The following is a 17,860-nucleotide window of genomic DNA, read 5'->3' as shown; positions in this document are numbered from 1 at the left end:
TATTTGAGGGTTGCACGCATGTGTGACGTAAACCGTATTTCAAGCCAGGCGAACGGCTCGTTTAAAAGTTCATTTCTGTCCTAAGCGATACGCGACGATAACCGAAGCAATGCAAATTCTGAGACAGCATAAACGTACGAGCTAAAAATTGCGAAAAAATAGGGGAAAAGTATGAAGCACGTTTTCTGCTCTCGAATTTCGCTGAATTCGAACTCGAGGCGGCGCGGCTTGGCCGAAATCGATCGGAGAGTTGCGCGCGCGTCGCGACGACAGAGCCGCTGCAGCGGCGTCGGGACGCCGGACTAATCTGACATTTCTTAGGCGTAAATAAACAGGCGTGTTTAGTTTGTGGGCCGGTGTGAGGCCGCGTGAGTTTCGGCGGACGCGCTGAGACAAGTGCATCGTTGCTGATTACCCGGCGATCATCCCCGATTGGCGGGTCCAATGAGCGCCCCGCAACGCTGAGCTCGGTGAGCAAGGGTTCGTCCCGACTTTGCCGGGGTCTCGACGTCTGACGGAGGGCCGCGCCTCGCATGCCTCCACGTTTATCAATGATTCAGGTGAGTCGGTTTTGCCCTCTGCATTGTCGTTCCTCCCCGAGGCCCCGCAGGCTCATTTCAACCCCGATCACTCGACACCGGCGACACTCGTGCTGGTGTAACTTACCCCTGAAGCTTACATGGTGGGTGGAATAATTCTACTGCTGGCCAAAGATGTCGCTACCAGTTCCTATTCGACACGTTTTATAAAAGTTTTGACCTTTGTCACTCGAAGCAAAAAACGTTACCGTACTGATCGCTGATATAGATTCATACCGATTTATAGATGAAGGCGACCAAATGGGCTTTCAATCTTTAGACACGCTATTGGCGACTGTTCGCATCGCTCGTGTTCGTTCAACGGTATCATCGTCGTCATAATTTGCATTTTATAATGTCTTGTGGATTTTATTTATGTGTTAGGGCCGTGAACTCTAGTAAGAGCTAAATTCATCGTAATTGTAACGGTAGCGTTGATCGCTGATAATTGGAAAAGTAAACTGTGTGTGCCGGACGTTCCGGAAAGTCTGACGTCGCGCCGGTGTTCCGCAATAAATATCAATGGGCATAAAATGTCTCCGTGCAACAGAGGATGAAATATCTATCCATTATTATTCTGTTTTGTACACTCGAGTCCTAGCGATCGGCTATAAAACTCTGGGGTAGTAGGATAAGAATTTTATATTTCTGTTTGTGTAATTCCCGCTCTTTCAATATCGCCACGTATAGTATGCCTACGTATACGTATGAATAAAATCACACTGAGAAAAATTCGAAGATGAATCTCGATCTTCGATCGACGCTCCCGCGCGTATAAGCAAGAAGGCGAATAATCTAACGCCTATAAATTCAAACGACACGAAAACCCGTCCTATCTCCCCTTCGCGTATCATCGAAGCTACACCGACGACGTCGCCATCCATGAAGTCGTAAATGGGATAAAGTTATCGGGCATAAATAACACCTTTGAAAATATTATACACCCATACATTATTTATCTGCCTGTTTATAATATATTTTCGCGTCGATCAGCCTCTTGTGTGTTTAAATCAGAAGAAGTGGATTGAGACGTGGAAAAAAATATTCGAAGACAATATATGCGACAAATTCAGTGATCAACTTCGCGAAGGCTACGCGCAGAATCGGAATTTATTCTGCGGGGGCCAGAACTTTATTAAATAAAGGCGAACTACATTGGTAGGCTCGGAAATTTATTATCGAGCCTGACAATGCGGTGTATGTGTTTACCGCTGTTTACACCCTGCCTCCTGTTCGACCCAAAACTTTTGAACAACTAACATTTGCGATACTGTTTACCGAACCGGGGATGGAGCAGGGCTGATTGTAGATGGAGAACTTGGAGGAGGGTGGACAATTCCGAGGATGAGGACGAGAGGATTTATACTAGCAGAGATTCCCTATTCCGACAATTTATCGTAGCGTTTATCAAATAATTCTATCGAACTGATCGGTCGCTGGGAATAACCGCTCGCTTCCCGGTGACTCGACGGGATCCATGGAATTCTGTATTACGGGATCGATGCCTTTGAAGACAGAGAGCAAGAATGACAGTGATCGTCGGCCGTTGTGCTCGGAAACTGACATTCCGCAGCCATGCATACTCGATAGAATTGCGTTCGCGTGTTTTGGAATTTTGACGGAAATTGGTGAAAATTATACGACATTCCCTTCATAAGGGGGCTGCTTGTGTAATTTCCGTAGAAATTTATCAGGTCAGGCATGTTCCAGGCATTAATTATTATCGAATCACGAGCTTTTCACCATGCCCCGGAAATTATAAACGAGCGTATGACATTTCCATTTTATCGTTGAGAAGTACTCCTGCGTTTTGGGTAAACTCTGAACAATATAACCTCGTTAAAAATTAATTAGTTTGACCCAAACAAAGCCAGACCACAAAAAGAGTCAACGAAGAATCAAAAGTTTGCAGGCGAAGTCGATTTCGGGAACTAAGCGGTACATTCGATGCCTCATTTTGTTAATGAAATTGGTTCAACTCGTTTGGAAATTTTTTGATCTTGGATTAGATAAACGGAATTTTTTTCCGGATACAGAATAATTTGATTCTGTTCCTTGTATATTTGCTCTTCTCTCCAGACACAAGCAGCGAATCTTTACTGTCAGGTACCTACCTACTGACATTCCAAATTTTTCGGAGTGAAATTTCACTCTTTTCTGGTGAAAATCGAGCCACTCCAATAACAGGAGTGAGATTTTACTGAAGAAAATTTGGAGTGCTCTCCAATTTTGAAAAATATTTCTTGACATCTCACTTCTGTCGAAATGGCTCAATTTTCACTGCACAAAATTTACCGAACACAAACGATATTGAATTCGATAAAGCGTACGCTTTTTATTGACAGGCACAAAAATTAAACAGTGTAGCAATATTGTCAAGTGTTTGTGCAGTTGGTGTCTTCTTTTCAACATCGATATCATCGGCGCGGTATGTATTAGCAGCTGAACAAGGTATATGAAATATTTCCAGCGGTTAATATAGAACATTGGCATTTGTTCATACGGAGCTACGTTTATGGCCTGCCCTCTCTTTTTTTCGTCGATTAATGATCGGATAGTTTCTTACGTTAATACTTGTCGAGTATTTACCATCGCTAATTCAAGGCAATTGTGGTGTCGTATGTTTCAATTGTGGCTCGACTTGGGACGAGATAAATCGATAATTTGTGTGCTATTTAGAATTATATAGGTGTAGCTAATGATTCGAAATAATAGCAATAATTGCAACAACGGATTACATAATTTTTGCCATTTCATATCATCGCCACTTGTGCAATTTGATATTTTTTTTCGATTTTAAGGTGATTCTGCATACTCATATGTATCCTGACGGTGAAACCTTGTCGCGAGGCAATTTTCGAGTATAACAAAAGTTTGACGTGATACATCTGAGACTTGCGTATTTTCTTTCGTTCAATTAACAATAAAAATTGCACACATTAAGCATACATTTACTGTTCCCGTGACTTATCATGAACATAAAATTATCGTTCACGTTTCGCGACGTGGTTACCAAGCGATACCATTGGATTTTTGGCCGTCAGGAAACAGTCTGATTATTTCTTATCTTTGAAGTAGTCCGACGAGTCGTTTTAATATCAAAGTAATAAAAACATATTAAATAGCAGTTGAGTCAAGTTACGGTATGAATTTTCTCGTGTTTTTCGTATTTTTGTGAGAAGCTTGGTCCCGCTGAACGACGTTGGTTTTTATCCCACGTGGCACAAGTTGCGGAAGGACACGTTGGAATTTATCCCATGAATCCATTATCGAATCTTCGCGAGGTGGTAAGTGAGTATAAACAAAAAATATTTATCACAAGCTCGATTGGTTTTTACTCCATAAAGGAGTCTACGCATGACTTTACCGTCGCCGAACTTTTTTCACCAAAGGCAACCAGTTTTACATTCTCTACGAATTCTCATACGCGGGATGTAGAAAAACTTATATGCCCAACTAATATTGAACAAATTTGTAACAATACTTCGTATCGATGTTACAATCTTCGAATCGCAGTATAGAACTTTGGATGTCGTTTTTCCTTTTACCGTCTGGTGCGCTTCAACTCACTTCGATGAGTCGCGCGAAGGTCTTGAAAGCTTTTGGACCGTTACCTTTATTTCATTTCGGGATTAGGTAGGGATACACCAAGATGAAAGCAACACTTAGATGAATTCGAATATTCGTAAATCTTGAGCGATTTCTAATCTTTTTTTTGGCCCCATCTGGCTGCTTAAATCCTTAACTCTTGAAATTCCGATGTTCACGTTGCGGCATAGAAATCTTCCGCGATGTAAACGGTGGCAATTATTGGTCGGTTTTTAAGTAGGCTCTGACGGCAGATCGGGGGATGCATGTCGAGGGCAATTATCGAGTTCCTATTGTACACGTGCAGTTGAAACCTATCAGGCCGCAAAATTATTCGTGAGAAAAGCGAGTCCCCTCCGGATGTCAGCGATCTTGTGTGAAACGAATAGCAATGGCAAGCGCAGGTCCATTTTCGAAACGAGCGTCGAAACGGTTTCGGATAATCCAACTGGAGCACTTTATGTTCTGTAAAAACTAAAAGTCGCCATTCGGTGCTCCAGTTTCTCGATAGCCAATCACGCAGATCATTTTTATCACGATAATTGCGACGATATTGCGTACGATAAGTAATAAATCGGAGCAGTGCGATATAAAGTGGGATGAAATCACCTCGGATGATAATTTATTTTTTACCCGATGCCCGGATCTTCGAACAATCGCCGGGACTGTCTGCAGAGGCTGGATACCTCGAGGATCGTACCTAAAAATGGAGGACCCTAGACAGCAGGATAGTAGAGTGTTAGGGCGACAGGGCGGATAAATGGTAAGCTGGGTTTCAGGGTAATCGGCCGTGTGATTGTCACCTCGAAGGGCTACGCCAAGAAACTGAAGTAGTTCTCGGCTGTATTGAGTGCAAACTGGGTGGTTTCTGAGGGTCGGTTGTACAGCGTCAAAGCGGCCCTAAAACTCAAAGATAATTAGAAATTTCTCAGCTAATTAGCTCCGACGGTATGCCGCTGAATTCCAAAAATACTTCCAAATCTCTTTTCCGTTTCTCTCTCTCTCTCTCTCTCTCTCTCTCTCTCTCTCTCCCTTTCTCCACTTTTTGTCACTCGACGAATTTCGTATGCGCGGAGAGAATAAACGCCGGCCGTATTGAACGCACACAGAACGTGTTTCTACCCAATATTGACACAGATTCTAATCTCCTCACAGCTCGGAGGAAATGCGGCTTATCTGTTACTGATAACTCCTTATCTAAATATGAATCGGGGACTGCAGATAATGTGAAACGATCAAGATCAATGTCTGATTATTTCGGAATGCTCTGCGTTCAATATTATTGATCCGAATGGAGAGCCGAATTCGCCATCTCTTCCACGCAACAACAAGAAGAGCCAGTCTGGCCCCCTTAGCCTCACACGTCGAGTAGGTTATTTAGTAAGTTGGTTAGTTAGTTAGTTAGTTAGCTAGTTAGTTAGTTATCCGATACACCAACGCGTCCTCGTTAATTTTTGCAGCCCAGTTCACGGCACGACGAAGCTTTTACAACGGTTCAACGTTAACCAGCATTGGAGATGAGCAGCCCCTCAAGAAAGCAGCTCGCGGCGCGCGTTTTCACCGGTCGACTATACACAAGTTTTTCATTATCACCCTTGAAAGGTACACGGGTATCACAGCGAGGAAGTGAGGGAGACGAGCAGCGTGGATGTCTCAGAATAGAGGCAATACGTGCCAATTACCTTCCTCCGTACGGCCGCTTTCACGCCAAAGTACATGGTAAGACGTAATTGGTGTATTTTTCCGCGGACGAGGCAAGCTGAAAGTGTCCTAGAGAACGAGATGAAAGCTGGCGTAAAGTTTGTGTATGAAATATTTTAATTGGGCGTAATTGCCCAAGCTCAAGTTAACTCAGGCCTGCGTAAAAAGCGCTGCAGCATAAGCGGCCCGTGCTCTAGGAGACGAAGAAGCGCACACTGTACTCCTCGACTTATCAAACTCGAGCGAATCGCGTTATACAACCGTCGAATTAATTACTGGGGGATTATACTCCAAGTCGAGCATAACTGTGTAATCGAATCGTCTGGGCGAGCCGACAGTCGTGGCATTGATCGCGTTTTGGTGCGGTGCGAAGCTTACAGATATCGTTATGTAAGAAACGACCCGTATACCTCATATCCACGCAGTACTGAGAAGGTCTCAGCAAACATTGACACAGAAGTTTAGAGTTTGAACAGCAGCCGGAGGCCGTGAACTCGGTGGATTTTTCGGTCTAGGTTCTGCGGATACAGGCAGCCTTTCAGATCCCCGCAGCCTATTTTCCCCCTATTTTCCAGAGAACTTCGAACGCGAGGTTGAAACGGCCGGAACTCGGGTTAGGATAAACTGAATACTGTTCATTACCGTAACTCGAGGTGCGGATGGAGACTAGGATGCGAGGCGGCTAGCGGTTGGCCTGGGGGACTGCAAAGGCGAGAATTGGAAATTCTTTGGAAACTCTCAATGCTCTCGACTTTTCTATAGAACGCCGAAAGCGCGTTACCCAATATCGGCGGGCTCGGTTCTACGATAATAAACTAATAGGTCTGCGTTATACCACGGAACCGTATCGCCTCAGAAATAAGCGTATATACGTTTTTATACGCTGCCTCATTAAAGCCCATGCATCGCACGTCTGTTAGCGCCGGACTGTAGCCTGTGTTGCGTGCGAATAGACTGATTACACGAACCAATAACAACTCTTGCAGTATGCACGTACATGCGGTTTTTCCCCCTCCACATTGTAGTTACTTTGAGGCCAGAATGACCAGGCTTGAGAATCGGCGTTGAGGAAAAAGAGCCGAAAACCTGAAGAACCAGCGGCGCTGGTGCCAATCTGGTAATGCCCCAGTCATGTAACGGTGATGCATGAGTCAGGCTGTACTCGACGGCCTCCATCGGCGATAACATTGTACCGGCATAATCAATCATCTCCTTCCTGACCTGCCGCTGTACGTACTCGCCCGTGTGCATTGCAGCAGTAGACGAGCAGCCCGCACTCTGCACTCTTGCACCTACTGCAGAGTTTGCGGTTATTCTCAATGAGCAGCTCGACGTTCCCTGTACTTGCTGCTGCGGCTTGAACTGACCTGCAATGCCACGTGTTTCCGGTCGCAGTCCCAGTACGTGGAAGTGTCCCTGTGATCAGCTATAGTAGGGGAGCAAAAGAGGCTAAATGGTAAGTGACTCGAGCGCTGCGAGAACCTATTGGATCATAAAGATTAGATACTAAAAAGAAGAAAAGTTCATATGATATATGCTCTTTTACTGCCGGGGGAAGTAGGTACTAATTTTCAAAAATGTAAAAAAAATTTATTATAAAGAAATACTCGAGTGCGTCAGACATTAATATCGTATACGCCCTATGTGCTTCCGTTAACAGAGAAGTATTAATCTGCCGGCTTACAAGTCGGGGGTGGCAGCACGAAGGGGTAGAAAATGAAAAAAAAAAGAAGTTATTTAAGCTCATCAGATATTCAGGGGGAATGTTAAGTGACCTCTAAAAGGTATCTTATTCAAAAGACTGACGATTTGGATGCAGTCAGAACTCACAGCCGATTTTTGAAAATGTAAAAAAAAAATAGTGACCTTGAAATACTCAAGCTCATCAGATTTATATGCAGACAGTTCAGCTCGATGTCCTTGTTGTGCTAACCTATAATCTGATAATTATGTGGAGGAATTTCATTGTTCTGACAGCTTAAGGTAGTACCGTGACATGTAAAGGACACCAATAGTCAATGGCTATTGTTTTCTTTCTCACTCACTAGTGCTGTCTTTCTTTACCGACTATCGCTCACTTACTTCCACTCACGTGAATCATCGCAAGTGACCAACTTTAAAAATTATTTACAAAAAAATAAATACTGCTTGTTTATGTTTTTTTTGAAAAAAAATTACTTGTTATATCCTCAATTAATAATTCTCAGTTTTTGAAAACAATCCTAAGAAAAATATGGCTGTTATTAAATAAAATAACTTTTAACTTTTTTAAAACACAATAAACAAACCAAAGCGTCACAAATCTACGAACACGACCGCGTTGTATTGTGATCAGCTGAGATGGTATCATAGCCGCAGAAAGTAGTGGGGGGACGGTGCGAGAGAGTGAGAAATAGAGAAAGAGTGAGAAGGGGAGAGAGGCGCGGAGTGGGAAATACATAGTTCTCAGCACTTGCACGTACCTCACTTTATCAATAATTTTAGCTTTTTTACGTTGTAGAAACCGTCAGATTATATTATATCCGTAATTTTTACATGATTTCCTTCAAATTAAAAAAAAAAATAACCGCGCTCGATTACTTCCAGGTGACGTTTTTTTTTTTGCAAACTAATTACTCGCTTATTCTCTTATATCATGATCAAATCGTCAGAATATTGAAATTGACGCTTTTTTCCATGTAATTAACTTACCTTCTATTAATCTGACGAGCTCGAATTAATTTGAGGATCAATTTTTTTTTACTAATCTGATTGGCTACCCTAGACGCACCCTTGTATGTTAAGGGTTCATATATGGTGGTCGTTCATAACAGGGTGCAAGGTTTCCTCCCTTATATTGTTCTGTCGCGCTTGAATAACACCCAAAATCCCCTCTTGGGCTCCCCTACTACTACGCGCACGTGGAACGTATCATAATTACGTGCGAAAGTTGCGGCAAAAGTGGCGTCTAACAGAATTGGTTGGCTTCTTCGAATGTCTGGACAATTTGTTTGGCTTCTAGAGAATGGTCATAGGTAGAACGGATTTCTCTCCCGGAGAAACAACCCTTAAAACTACTATTCCCGATTTACGATTAACACGGTATCGTAAATTCCCAGGAACTTGCTTCCAACCTGAAAGATCACCGGCAGAATACACTCGGGGCTTATCCTCATTACGATTTCCGGGGTTGTCCGCGAATAGAACGAATTCAACGTCTAGTCTTAGCGACCGCATCCTTGCCAGTGGAGGAGTGGCTTTAGAATAGGGAAGCAGTTCGTTTTTGCGTTTAACGAACAGAGACGTGGGCCGAGGCCGCATCGTCTTGTTACAATTCTATTTTCAGAATCGTGTATTATTCGCGGTTATATTCAATTCGAGGAGCTACGGCCAACGTCTTATTGTAGGTACTCTAAAAGAGAACTGGGCCAGGACAAAATTGTTATCCGTGCATCGAGAGTATTACCTCACTTATTATTGTACGCCAATTGATATTCAGTGTGACCTGGAAATTTCGTAAATTTCAACAATAACCAAATCGCGATGCGTCGAACCGTCGTTTGTGGAGCGTTTTTGGTAGCTTGAAGAGAGTAGAAAGTTCCGCGCTTAAGGAAACCAATTGCAAGCCAGACCCTGGGCACCATGTGGAAATAGGGGAACGGCGAAACTTGGTGGATAAAATCGAGCGTATCGTCTGCTGCATGGACCCGTTTACGTAATGTACACAGCGCATAAGCCGTCGTCCCATAGAAGGCGGAACTTCGAAGTACCGGGAGTGAGTATCGCATAGTTTCGAAGTAAATCAGTGCTGCACGACTGGGGCGGTAAGGCCGCCGAATTTGCTTAAGGCCTTTCTTCTTCCCCATCGGCCACTTGTCCCGTTGCCGTTGAATCGATTAATGCAACAACTTACTCCTAAAGTAGCATCTCGTGGCCAAAGATTCAGGGATCCGACGGAGGGATTTTGAGTGGCTGAAGGGTATTTCGCATAGTCAACCCCGAATCTTTCCTCTCTCGTTTTCTTCATTGCCGCGGATATGCGAAGAGGGGCAGCGAATTTATGAGAAATTAAAAATAACGAACTGAAGAATTTTTCTGACCTTTTCACGGCGTTTTCTAGCTCATTTTCACCAGCAATGAAAAGATTCCGCCTCCACGAGACCTGGGAATATTTAATTTTTATAATGGAACGCGATACACCCGCGGCGCAGCCGGGCAATAAAGCATCTCGACCAAGGCTGATGGGGATTGGGTCGTTAGTAGGTACCTACGAGAGGATGCGTAATCCGATCCTATTGCCACTGTCGACCATAAACTATCCTTCCTGTGGCTCTGCACGTGTAATTAATAGCCTGATATCCCGTTACGAAATCTCGGAGGGCCGGGGAGAAGTCAACGGATAAGAACGGCCTGGGAGAAATCGCGAGGTCCGATGCGTCATCTTTGATATACCCGCCCTAACAATCCTGCATAACGATTGCTTCGTCCGAATTTCGCTTTTCGATATCGAACCATTTTCCTCTCCCAATGCTTTGCAGCTACTGCAAATTCGCAAACGATTACTTTCACCCCCTGTGGACGCAACACCTTAATTTTACCCTCGACGTGTATTTACAACGAAGGAAGAAGCCCTCTTTCGATTTACTTTGGCAAAGTTCCGAGCCAGATTTTTGTTCCGCAACTCACGCAAGAAGTTTTCGACGAGGTAATTACCCACCCAAAATGGCTTATTCATGGGAAAAGCTTCGCGAGAGTGATGACAGTTAGAGAGAGGGGAAGAGAGAGAGAGAGAGAGAGAAAGACATTGCGGACACCTTAGAATTACATTTGACATGCGAGAAAAACATAAATTGTTCAATATTGTTTGTAAAATCAGGAATATTCTTAGGAGCATAGTATTTATTTCGTTCTAACAAATATAAATTAAAGATTTTGAATACCGACCCAGGCCGATTAAAATTGCAGTTGGGATGTCGGCCATGGAATCTCAGCTTGGTTACCGTCATAATAATCACCTTCTCGAACATGCTCTTCACCATGCTGCTCCTTCAGTCGGAGGACTGCGGGCCGAGTTACGTAGCCCCGGCAGACGATGCGGGAGAACCTAGTGTCCTGACAGAAAAACCTCCGGCCGTCCGGACACCGGCTCCGGCGCAATCTTGCGATCCACGAGACTATCAGCAGCCCTCGGAGTCGAGCATCCTGCGGATGGACGTGCGAGTTGGGCGATGGGACGCAAGGCGGTTGTACAAAATGTTCGACTCGGTGGTGATCGGCTCCGAGTTTCCGGCGCTATCGTCGAGCTACTCAGTATCGATAGCAACGCAGAGCTCGGTGGAGAAGCTCTACTCGCTGGTTCAGGTCGCCCATCAATGGACGGGACCGATTTCGGTGGCGGTTTTCACCCCCGGAGACGAGAGTTTTTTCGTGTTTCAGCGGTACCTGGCCTACCTCAGGAAGTGTTACGCGCCGATCCGCGAACGCGTGACATTCTCGGTGGCGATACCAAAGGACAGACCGGTCTTCGACCAGCCCCAAGTGATCGAGCTCACCGGCGACGAGGACTGTCTCAAGCCGGAGGCAACATTGAACACCTTCCTCGTGGGCGTCTCGAAGGAGTTGGCAACGTGGAAGAATCGTAACGTCTACCCGCAGAACCACCTGCGTAATCTGGCGAGGAAGAACTGTCAGACCGAGTACGTGTTCCTTACGGACGTCGACATCATCCCAAGTCCGAACCAGGCCAACCTCCTCGACGAGTTTCTCAAGTCCTCGCAGTGCGAGAAGTGCGCCTACGTAATTCCCACCTACGAAATCGACACCAGGGTTCGGTTTCCTCAAAACAAGACCGAGCTCGTCAGAATCGCCAACAAGGGACTGGCCAGACCCTTTCACCAGAAGGTCTTCATTCACAACCAGTACGCCACCAACTTTACCAGGTGAGAGGAAGGGCTGAAGCCAAAGGCGAAGATAGGTGCTTAGCAAAGTTCTTGTCGCGTTTCAGATGGAGCTTGGACGTGTTGCCAGGCTTCGGAGGCAACGTTGACGTCGTAAGGTCCGGCAAGGTTTACGTGAGTCACGAAGTGAATAATTTCGAATTTTTTTACGAGCCGTTTTACGTCGCTCGTGACACCGCGCCGGAACACGATGAACGTTTCATGGGATATGGTTACACGAGAAATACCCAGGTGAGTGAATATTTTACCTCTCTTTCTTTCCTTTTCGATCTCGTAAAAAATTATTTACGCACCAATTCTATTCAACGACACTCGGCACGGTGCTCATCGTGATACGTTGACACGGGAATTCTGTAACACGACGAGTGCATGAATGCGATCGGCTAAACCGTTGGGACGTCAAACTATAGAGGGAATCTCTGTCGTTACAATGTTCGGCGACAGGCGGTGGTCCCGATGACGCGAGTGCAGCGGAATTCCCTTCGCGGAGTTGGGGATCTGGTTGCGGTTCATCGCTGATTGAATTCCACATCACAGCGTTAACGTATGACAGGAACTCGTTGAGTCCTCTTGGCAAGCATTATTCAATTTCTAGGCACCCGCTTGATATACGTGTCGATAATGCCGAGTCGGGTATCCGTGGATGTTCGGTTTATACTACATTCTGGCACTATTATATGCGACGTGCATTCTACTTTCGAGGCGCTGACACGGGTCTTTGAACTTTCTCGCGGTCCCGTTACGAAACTTTTTTCAAAGTCTCGAAGACCGAATCAATCGCGGTGAACCAGAAATTCGAAACTCTTCTTACCGATTCATGCTCGGTACATCGGTGTTCCCTGCCAAGCCGCGTTTCCTTATACTTACCCAGATTTTTTTATCTTATGTGACTAATGACTTCACCTTTATAAAGCCGTAAAATACATCCAAATTAAACTACCTGTCTAAAAACGGTGTTGGCGGGCAAGAAGAAATTTCTAATCCAAACCAAACTCCCTGAACAATCGGTAAATTCTCAATCCTCAAGCTTTTTATGTTCGTTTCTGAAAACAGTAAAAGGAAAAGGGTGCGAATGTTTCGAGGGGAAAATATCCAAGATGCAAATGGGTGAGACAGTACGTGTAGTACGTGCTAGTACGAAGCTGGCTTTAAGGTAATGTAACACCGGTTGGTGCACGAAAAATAGACCTACATTCGCGAACACAGCACAGCAGTCTGAATTCCGGGCGACGGAATGAGAATGAATATTCTCTTCCAGCCTTATTTCGCCTGGTATGTACGTACATAGGTAGCTGCATACATTTGACCCGTGTGTTTACGATTCCGTGTCGCAAGGCAGACCCGATACACGTTCTTCAACCCCTCAACTCTACATAGGCCAGCGTTGTAGGTAGGTACATAGATTTGCGCTTTTCCTAGGGGTGAGATGAAAGTAGAGTAATGGTGAACCTCGAACCTCGCGCGTAAAATGTGGAAAGCAGGGAATATCTTACGCTCAAAATATACAGCAAGAATATTATTACTTCAAATTGCGTGGTGAGCTTTCTCGCGTTCCACGGCATGAAAATAGAGGGGGAAAAATATGGTTTTCAACGCCTTGCGGGTAATGGCAGATTAGCGAAATATTCTTTTCAAGCGCTTAAGCAAAGCATGTTCAATTCTCGTTAATTCAAGGTCCTCGCGGTTAATCGTGGTGCGATCCCGACGTTTTACTTTCACGGTTAATAACCAAGTTCCGGAACTTACCAAGGTCAGCTGGTACGTGGATTTATTTTACAATTATCTCAATCAGCTCTTGGTCCAGATTGTTCGGGGTGTATCAATATAGTTTAATTGTCGGGTTGTGTTCTGACAGAAATATTTTCTGTACCGCTTTCATTCTCTTCCCACGCCTAATTAAATTTGTGGTAATAGTTTGGATGTTTGATATTAAGGTACTTGGTGTAACTGTTAATTAATCAGATTACGCAACACAGATTTTGCAAACATGCTTTTATCAGACGGTAGATAAATTACAACCCGACATTTGTTCAAATTGATTCGACTGACCACACCTTTGTACAAGCAATTGAGTCGAAGACGGAAAACCCTCGATAAAAAACTGATAAGCAAAAAATAAAATCGGTCGGGCAAATTGAAAATTGAGGTACAGCTCCGTGAGCTTCGAAGCGGACGATAAATGCTAGACTGATTGAGTACTGCTGCACTGGATGCTTTGCTCAACGTTTACTTTAGCTCTACGGGTATTGGTCACAGAATAGTCGGTTTTTCGAACGCACCACCTGTAGGATCACTCGGTGTCGAAAGCGGTTGAGAATCTCGTTCAACACTGTAGAAAAATTGCACGCCGAGTTCATGATCCGTCTGAAAATATCGCAAAGTGTACCCTCGGTCTCTCGAGTATTCGAGGAAGACGGAGAGTTGATTTTGCACTGTAAAACGCCTGCGGTAGAGATCAGTGATTCGACTAGGTGCGGTCGAAAACCGGGAAACTGCAGCATCGGGAGTCGTGTGGTGAGCGGATGCAAATGTGGATGTGAACGGAAAAGGAAGCGGAGGGCCACTGTTAGAGGTCGTACGATAAGTGGGCGTATAAGGGAGGACGCCCCTTATTCAGTAGGATTTAGACCGGCGTGTGATCGCATAAAACTCAATTATCAGATTCACCTTCGGTAGCCCCGTCGTGTCTCCTTGCCTTATTTACATGCGATCCCCTCGAATAAAACTCACCGGCTGATAAGAGGGAAGTTAGCGGTGCGCTTTTTATTCAATCTCACTTTCATACGTGCAAGAGGAACCGTGACTCTTTTCTGCTTTATCCGCCAGATCATCTCCGCGTTTTTTACTACTTTCTCCCACGGTAGATCACCGTTCAAACTTCGCTGGTTACCTTTGGGTTGAAAGGTAAGTTTAAGGGGTTGAACGGCGCCTACGAAGGGACCAAAGCCTTGCGTTCCACAGAGCGATGATTGCTTTCGATGGAAGTGTCATTTGTCAATACTGACAGCTCCAGCCTTGAATCGTTAATGCTGTTCATTGTCTAACACTGTTCTTCGATGGACCGTTGTTGCTGGTAACAGTGTCATCAATAGTGACTAATGAAACACTGAAACACCTGCTAGAATAAAAGCCCAGTGCTCCATCGTCCATAAACAATATTCGACTACTACCAGCAACTACGGTTCGATAATTTTCAACAGTGGTACACTCAATTCAGTCACGAATGGTTTTGAACGGTGTTTTACCGCACGGTATCAGTTTGTGCTGGTGTTGTGCGATTAACCGATTATTCGGCAGCTTCGTTTTTTTCGATTAATTGAATCTGAGTCGAATCTGAGTCATCACTCATACATACAGCATCTGTCTACGTCGGTCAGAGACGAGCACAGTTCCAACATGGTAAATGAGTTGCGAGTCATGTACCGATTGACCTACACCGTTATTACGAGACAAGAGAAAAACGGAACGACGATCGATCGATTAGTGGGAAAAACGGATATCGAAGCTGCCGATTGACCGATTAATCGCAGAGCACTGGTTCGTGCGGAGGGCAGAGTTGGAAAAGTATCGAAAAGGAAGGACGGATCGAGACTCGCTACCTCCACTTGAAACCTCATGAAATTTAATAACGGCGCAGAAACGGGGTATAAACAACGCACGCAGGTGCGAAACTGCAGCGACGTTGCACCCGGTACCCAGCAATGGTCACCGCTGCGGGTGATGCCAGAGCGTGAAATTAACCCGAACACATTTCCCAAGCGTACACCTCCTCTTCCTCGTCCTGTTACCTGCAGCGTCGGGCGGGTGAGCTCGGCGCCTCCACCCTTTCTCCGTACACTTGACAGCCGCCAATTTCATTTGCACCCACGCCCTGCCACAAGCCAGTGTACACCGGCATTGTACCCGTGGTATGCGCACCGCGGCTTCTCTCTTATACGTACTTCACGACACGTGGCACACGTTACATTTTAAATTTTTCATTCCTCGAACGTCCTTGTGCCAACGGAACGCGCCCCCGCATACCACCTCGCATTTCTTTGTCAAACTGAATTAAATATATCCGGTGTCTAGACCATCGACCTTGAACCGTGGCGTGTCCATTAGGTCGGCTGTCTCGTACACGGTACCGCCTCTGTCTCGATACCTACTCTACCTACGTAAAGGAGTTTTCGGAGAGCTCGCAACCAGTTCTACTTCAAGGAATTTTCTATCCAGGAAAACCAATTACATTTTGATTATATAGTGCCTCAGAAAAGGAGGCTATCGGTTTTTTTCGGTATTGCTTCTTCCATCAGCGACGTTAGCAATAAGGCGAGAATTTTTTCACGCTGCGAATGTAATTTGGCACAAAAGCTTTTGCCTGAAGACCGAACCAGTCGAAAGGCGTCACCTGCAACAATCTTGGAAACTCTTTCTTTGATCCGTTTGTTCATTCCTCTAGCCCGGGTTGCGAACCTGACATCGCGATGCCAAACGATTATGAGACGTCGTCGCGACTCGTCAAGTCGGTGGCTGAAGGGGGTGTCACGTGTCGACTTGCAACACGACCCAGGACGGCGTATGGGCGCCGGTACATTATTATTGCGACGTCGTTCCCGGGACAGAACAACGAGACTAAGGTGTCGGCTGTCTGCACGTCTGTTTGCGCGTTAGCTGGGGCGGAAATTGCTGAAATTATGTCACCCGTCGCAGCGCGAGAACCGCGCGTTAGCTGAGCGAAATATCAAACGGAACTTGGGAGTCGTGATAATTAAATTGGGGAGAATTGAAACAACGTACGAGTATCGTGCTGCACCTGCCCTTCTTCCCTTCTGTTGAACACATTTACATCAGAGTTGAATTTCTTCCGTTGTTGATTCAGGTTTACGAGATGTTCGTTGCTGGCCACGAGTTCCTTGTGCTGACGCCCATTTTCACCGGACATTGGGGCCTTCAGACCAAAAAGGGACGACCAGCGTGGCGTGAGAAACAGAACAGCATGAACCGGAAGCTCTTCGATGGGTTCAAGAAAGAAGTTTTCGCCCGGTACAATCGGGATCCTCTCAAGATGATGAAGAACCAGAACTGACAAAAATCCCTCCGTCGATTCCGAATCGCGTATTGAACTCGGTGGATCGACTGATTAACTTTATGACACGATATACGCATTATGTAATGTGAAAATCCTGTGTGAAAAGATTGGTGTGCCATTCGTGAATTAAATGCTCATTTCGTATAAAAATGTATGTATATATATACATATATATATATATATATATATATATATATATATATATATATATGTATATATTATATATATATATGGCGTGTGGCGCCAAAAACAGTATTAAATTAAGCTGAAAACAGTTATCTGTTATTTTTGAAAACTAATAAATCGATTAACTGATATCGACAAACATATTTTTCGAAAATGAAGTTGCGAAGTTGCATGTTGTTCCAAAAATAATGTATGACGATTTTTCTACGCAAATGCCAAACAATTGTATATTATCTAATAAAATGTATAAATAGATGTATATGCGTGTATGAAAGAACGCGGTGCTACCGTGTACAATACAAACTGTTCAATATAGTATACACACTCAGCGAAATGTGAATATTTGACTTGTTAGAGTCACTAATGCGAATATCTTTAAGGTCTATTTTGTAAGGAGAAAAATCGAGAAAATTGATGAATAAGACAGGAATTAAAAAACATATTATATATATCATGAGAAATAAAAAGTGTTAAATGGAATATGACATCCAAGTCCATATTTTTTCGAATCCACAATTCGATGCACGCAAGAGTTGATCAAGAGAAACAAAAAAAAAAAATGTCCCAAGTAGCGGAAACACGAGAGCGATCAGATTCTTCAGGAGAGAAATAATCTTTTTTCTTGCGTCACGGTCCCTCGGAAAAGATGAACAAAAAACGGCTTGCTGTAGGCAAAAGCTGTGGTCCGTGATAGGCGCATATTACTTCCGGGTCATAGATCTGTCCGTAAGGTGCAGGGTGAGCGTTTAATGGTGCCGGTGGGGTGCGTGGGGACATTTCCATTGTTTCTGGTCGAACGA

General features: G+C 44.6%; 1 protein-coding gene across 10 annotated transcripts; it reads left to right on the top strand.

The window, feature by feature from the left end:
- Positions 1-308: 308 nt before the first annotated feature.
- LOC124220918 (beta-1,4-glucuronyltransferase 1) lies at positions 309-17,532 on the top strand. 10 transcript variants are annotated; one of them, XM_069137083.1, is made up of 6 exons: positions 2,629-2,684; positions 2,924-3,006; positions 3,761-3,869; positions 10,795-11,785; positions 11,851-12,034; positions 16,665-17,532. In XM_069137083.1, the coding sequence occupies exons 3-6, from the start codon at positions 3,836-3,838 to the stop codon at positions 16,869-16,871; spliced, it is 1,416 nt and encodes a 471-aa protein (XP_068993184.1). In that variant the 5' UTR covers positions 2,629-2,684; positions 2,924-3,006; positions 3,761-3,835; the 3' UTR covers positions 16,872-17,532. The 10 variants fall into 10 exon arrangements, with proteins under 10 accessions (XP_046486318.1, XP_068993184.1, XP_068993185.1 ...); XM_069137084.1 differs by lacking the exons at positions 2,629-2,684; positions 2,924-3,006 and adding an exon at positions 3,339-3,379; XM_046630364.2 differs by lacking the exons at positions 2,629-2,684; positions 2,924-3,006; positions 3,761-3,869 and adding exons at positions 5,406-5,546; positions 5,627-5,885 and having other exon boundaries at positions 10,812-11,785.
- Positions 17,533-17,860: the final 328 nt, after the last annotated feature.

This window comes from Neodiprion pinetum, chromosome 6 (genome assembly GCF_021155775.2).
Source record: "Neodiprion pinetum isolate iyNeoPine1 chromosome 6, iyNeoPine1.2, whole genome shotgun sequence".
NCBI classification, from domain to species: domain Eukaryota; kingdom Metazoa; phylum Arthropoda; class Insecta; order Hymenoptera; family Diprionidae; genus Neodiprion; species Neodiprion pinetum.
The sequence above is the reverse complement of the archived record's forward strand: the minus strand, read 5'-3'. Positions and strand labels throughout refer to the sequence as shown.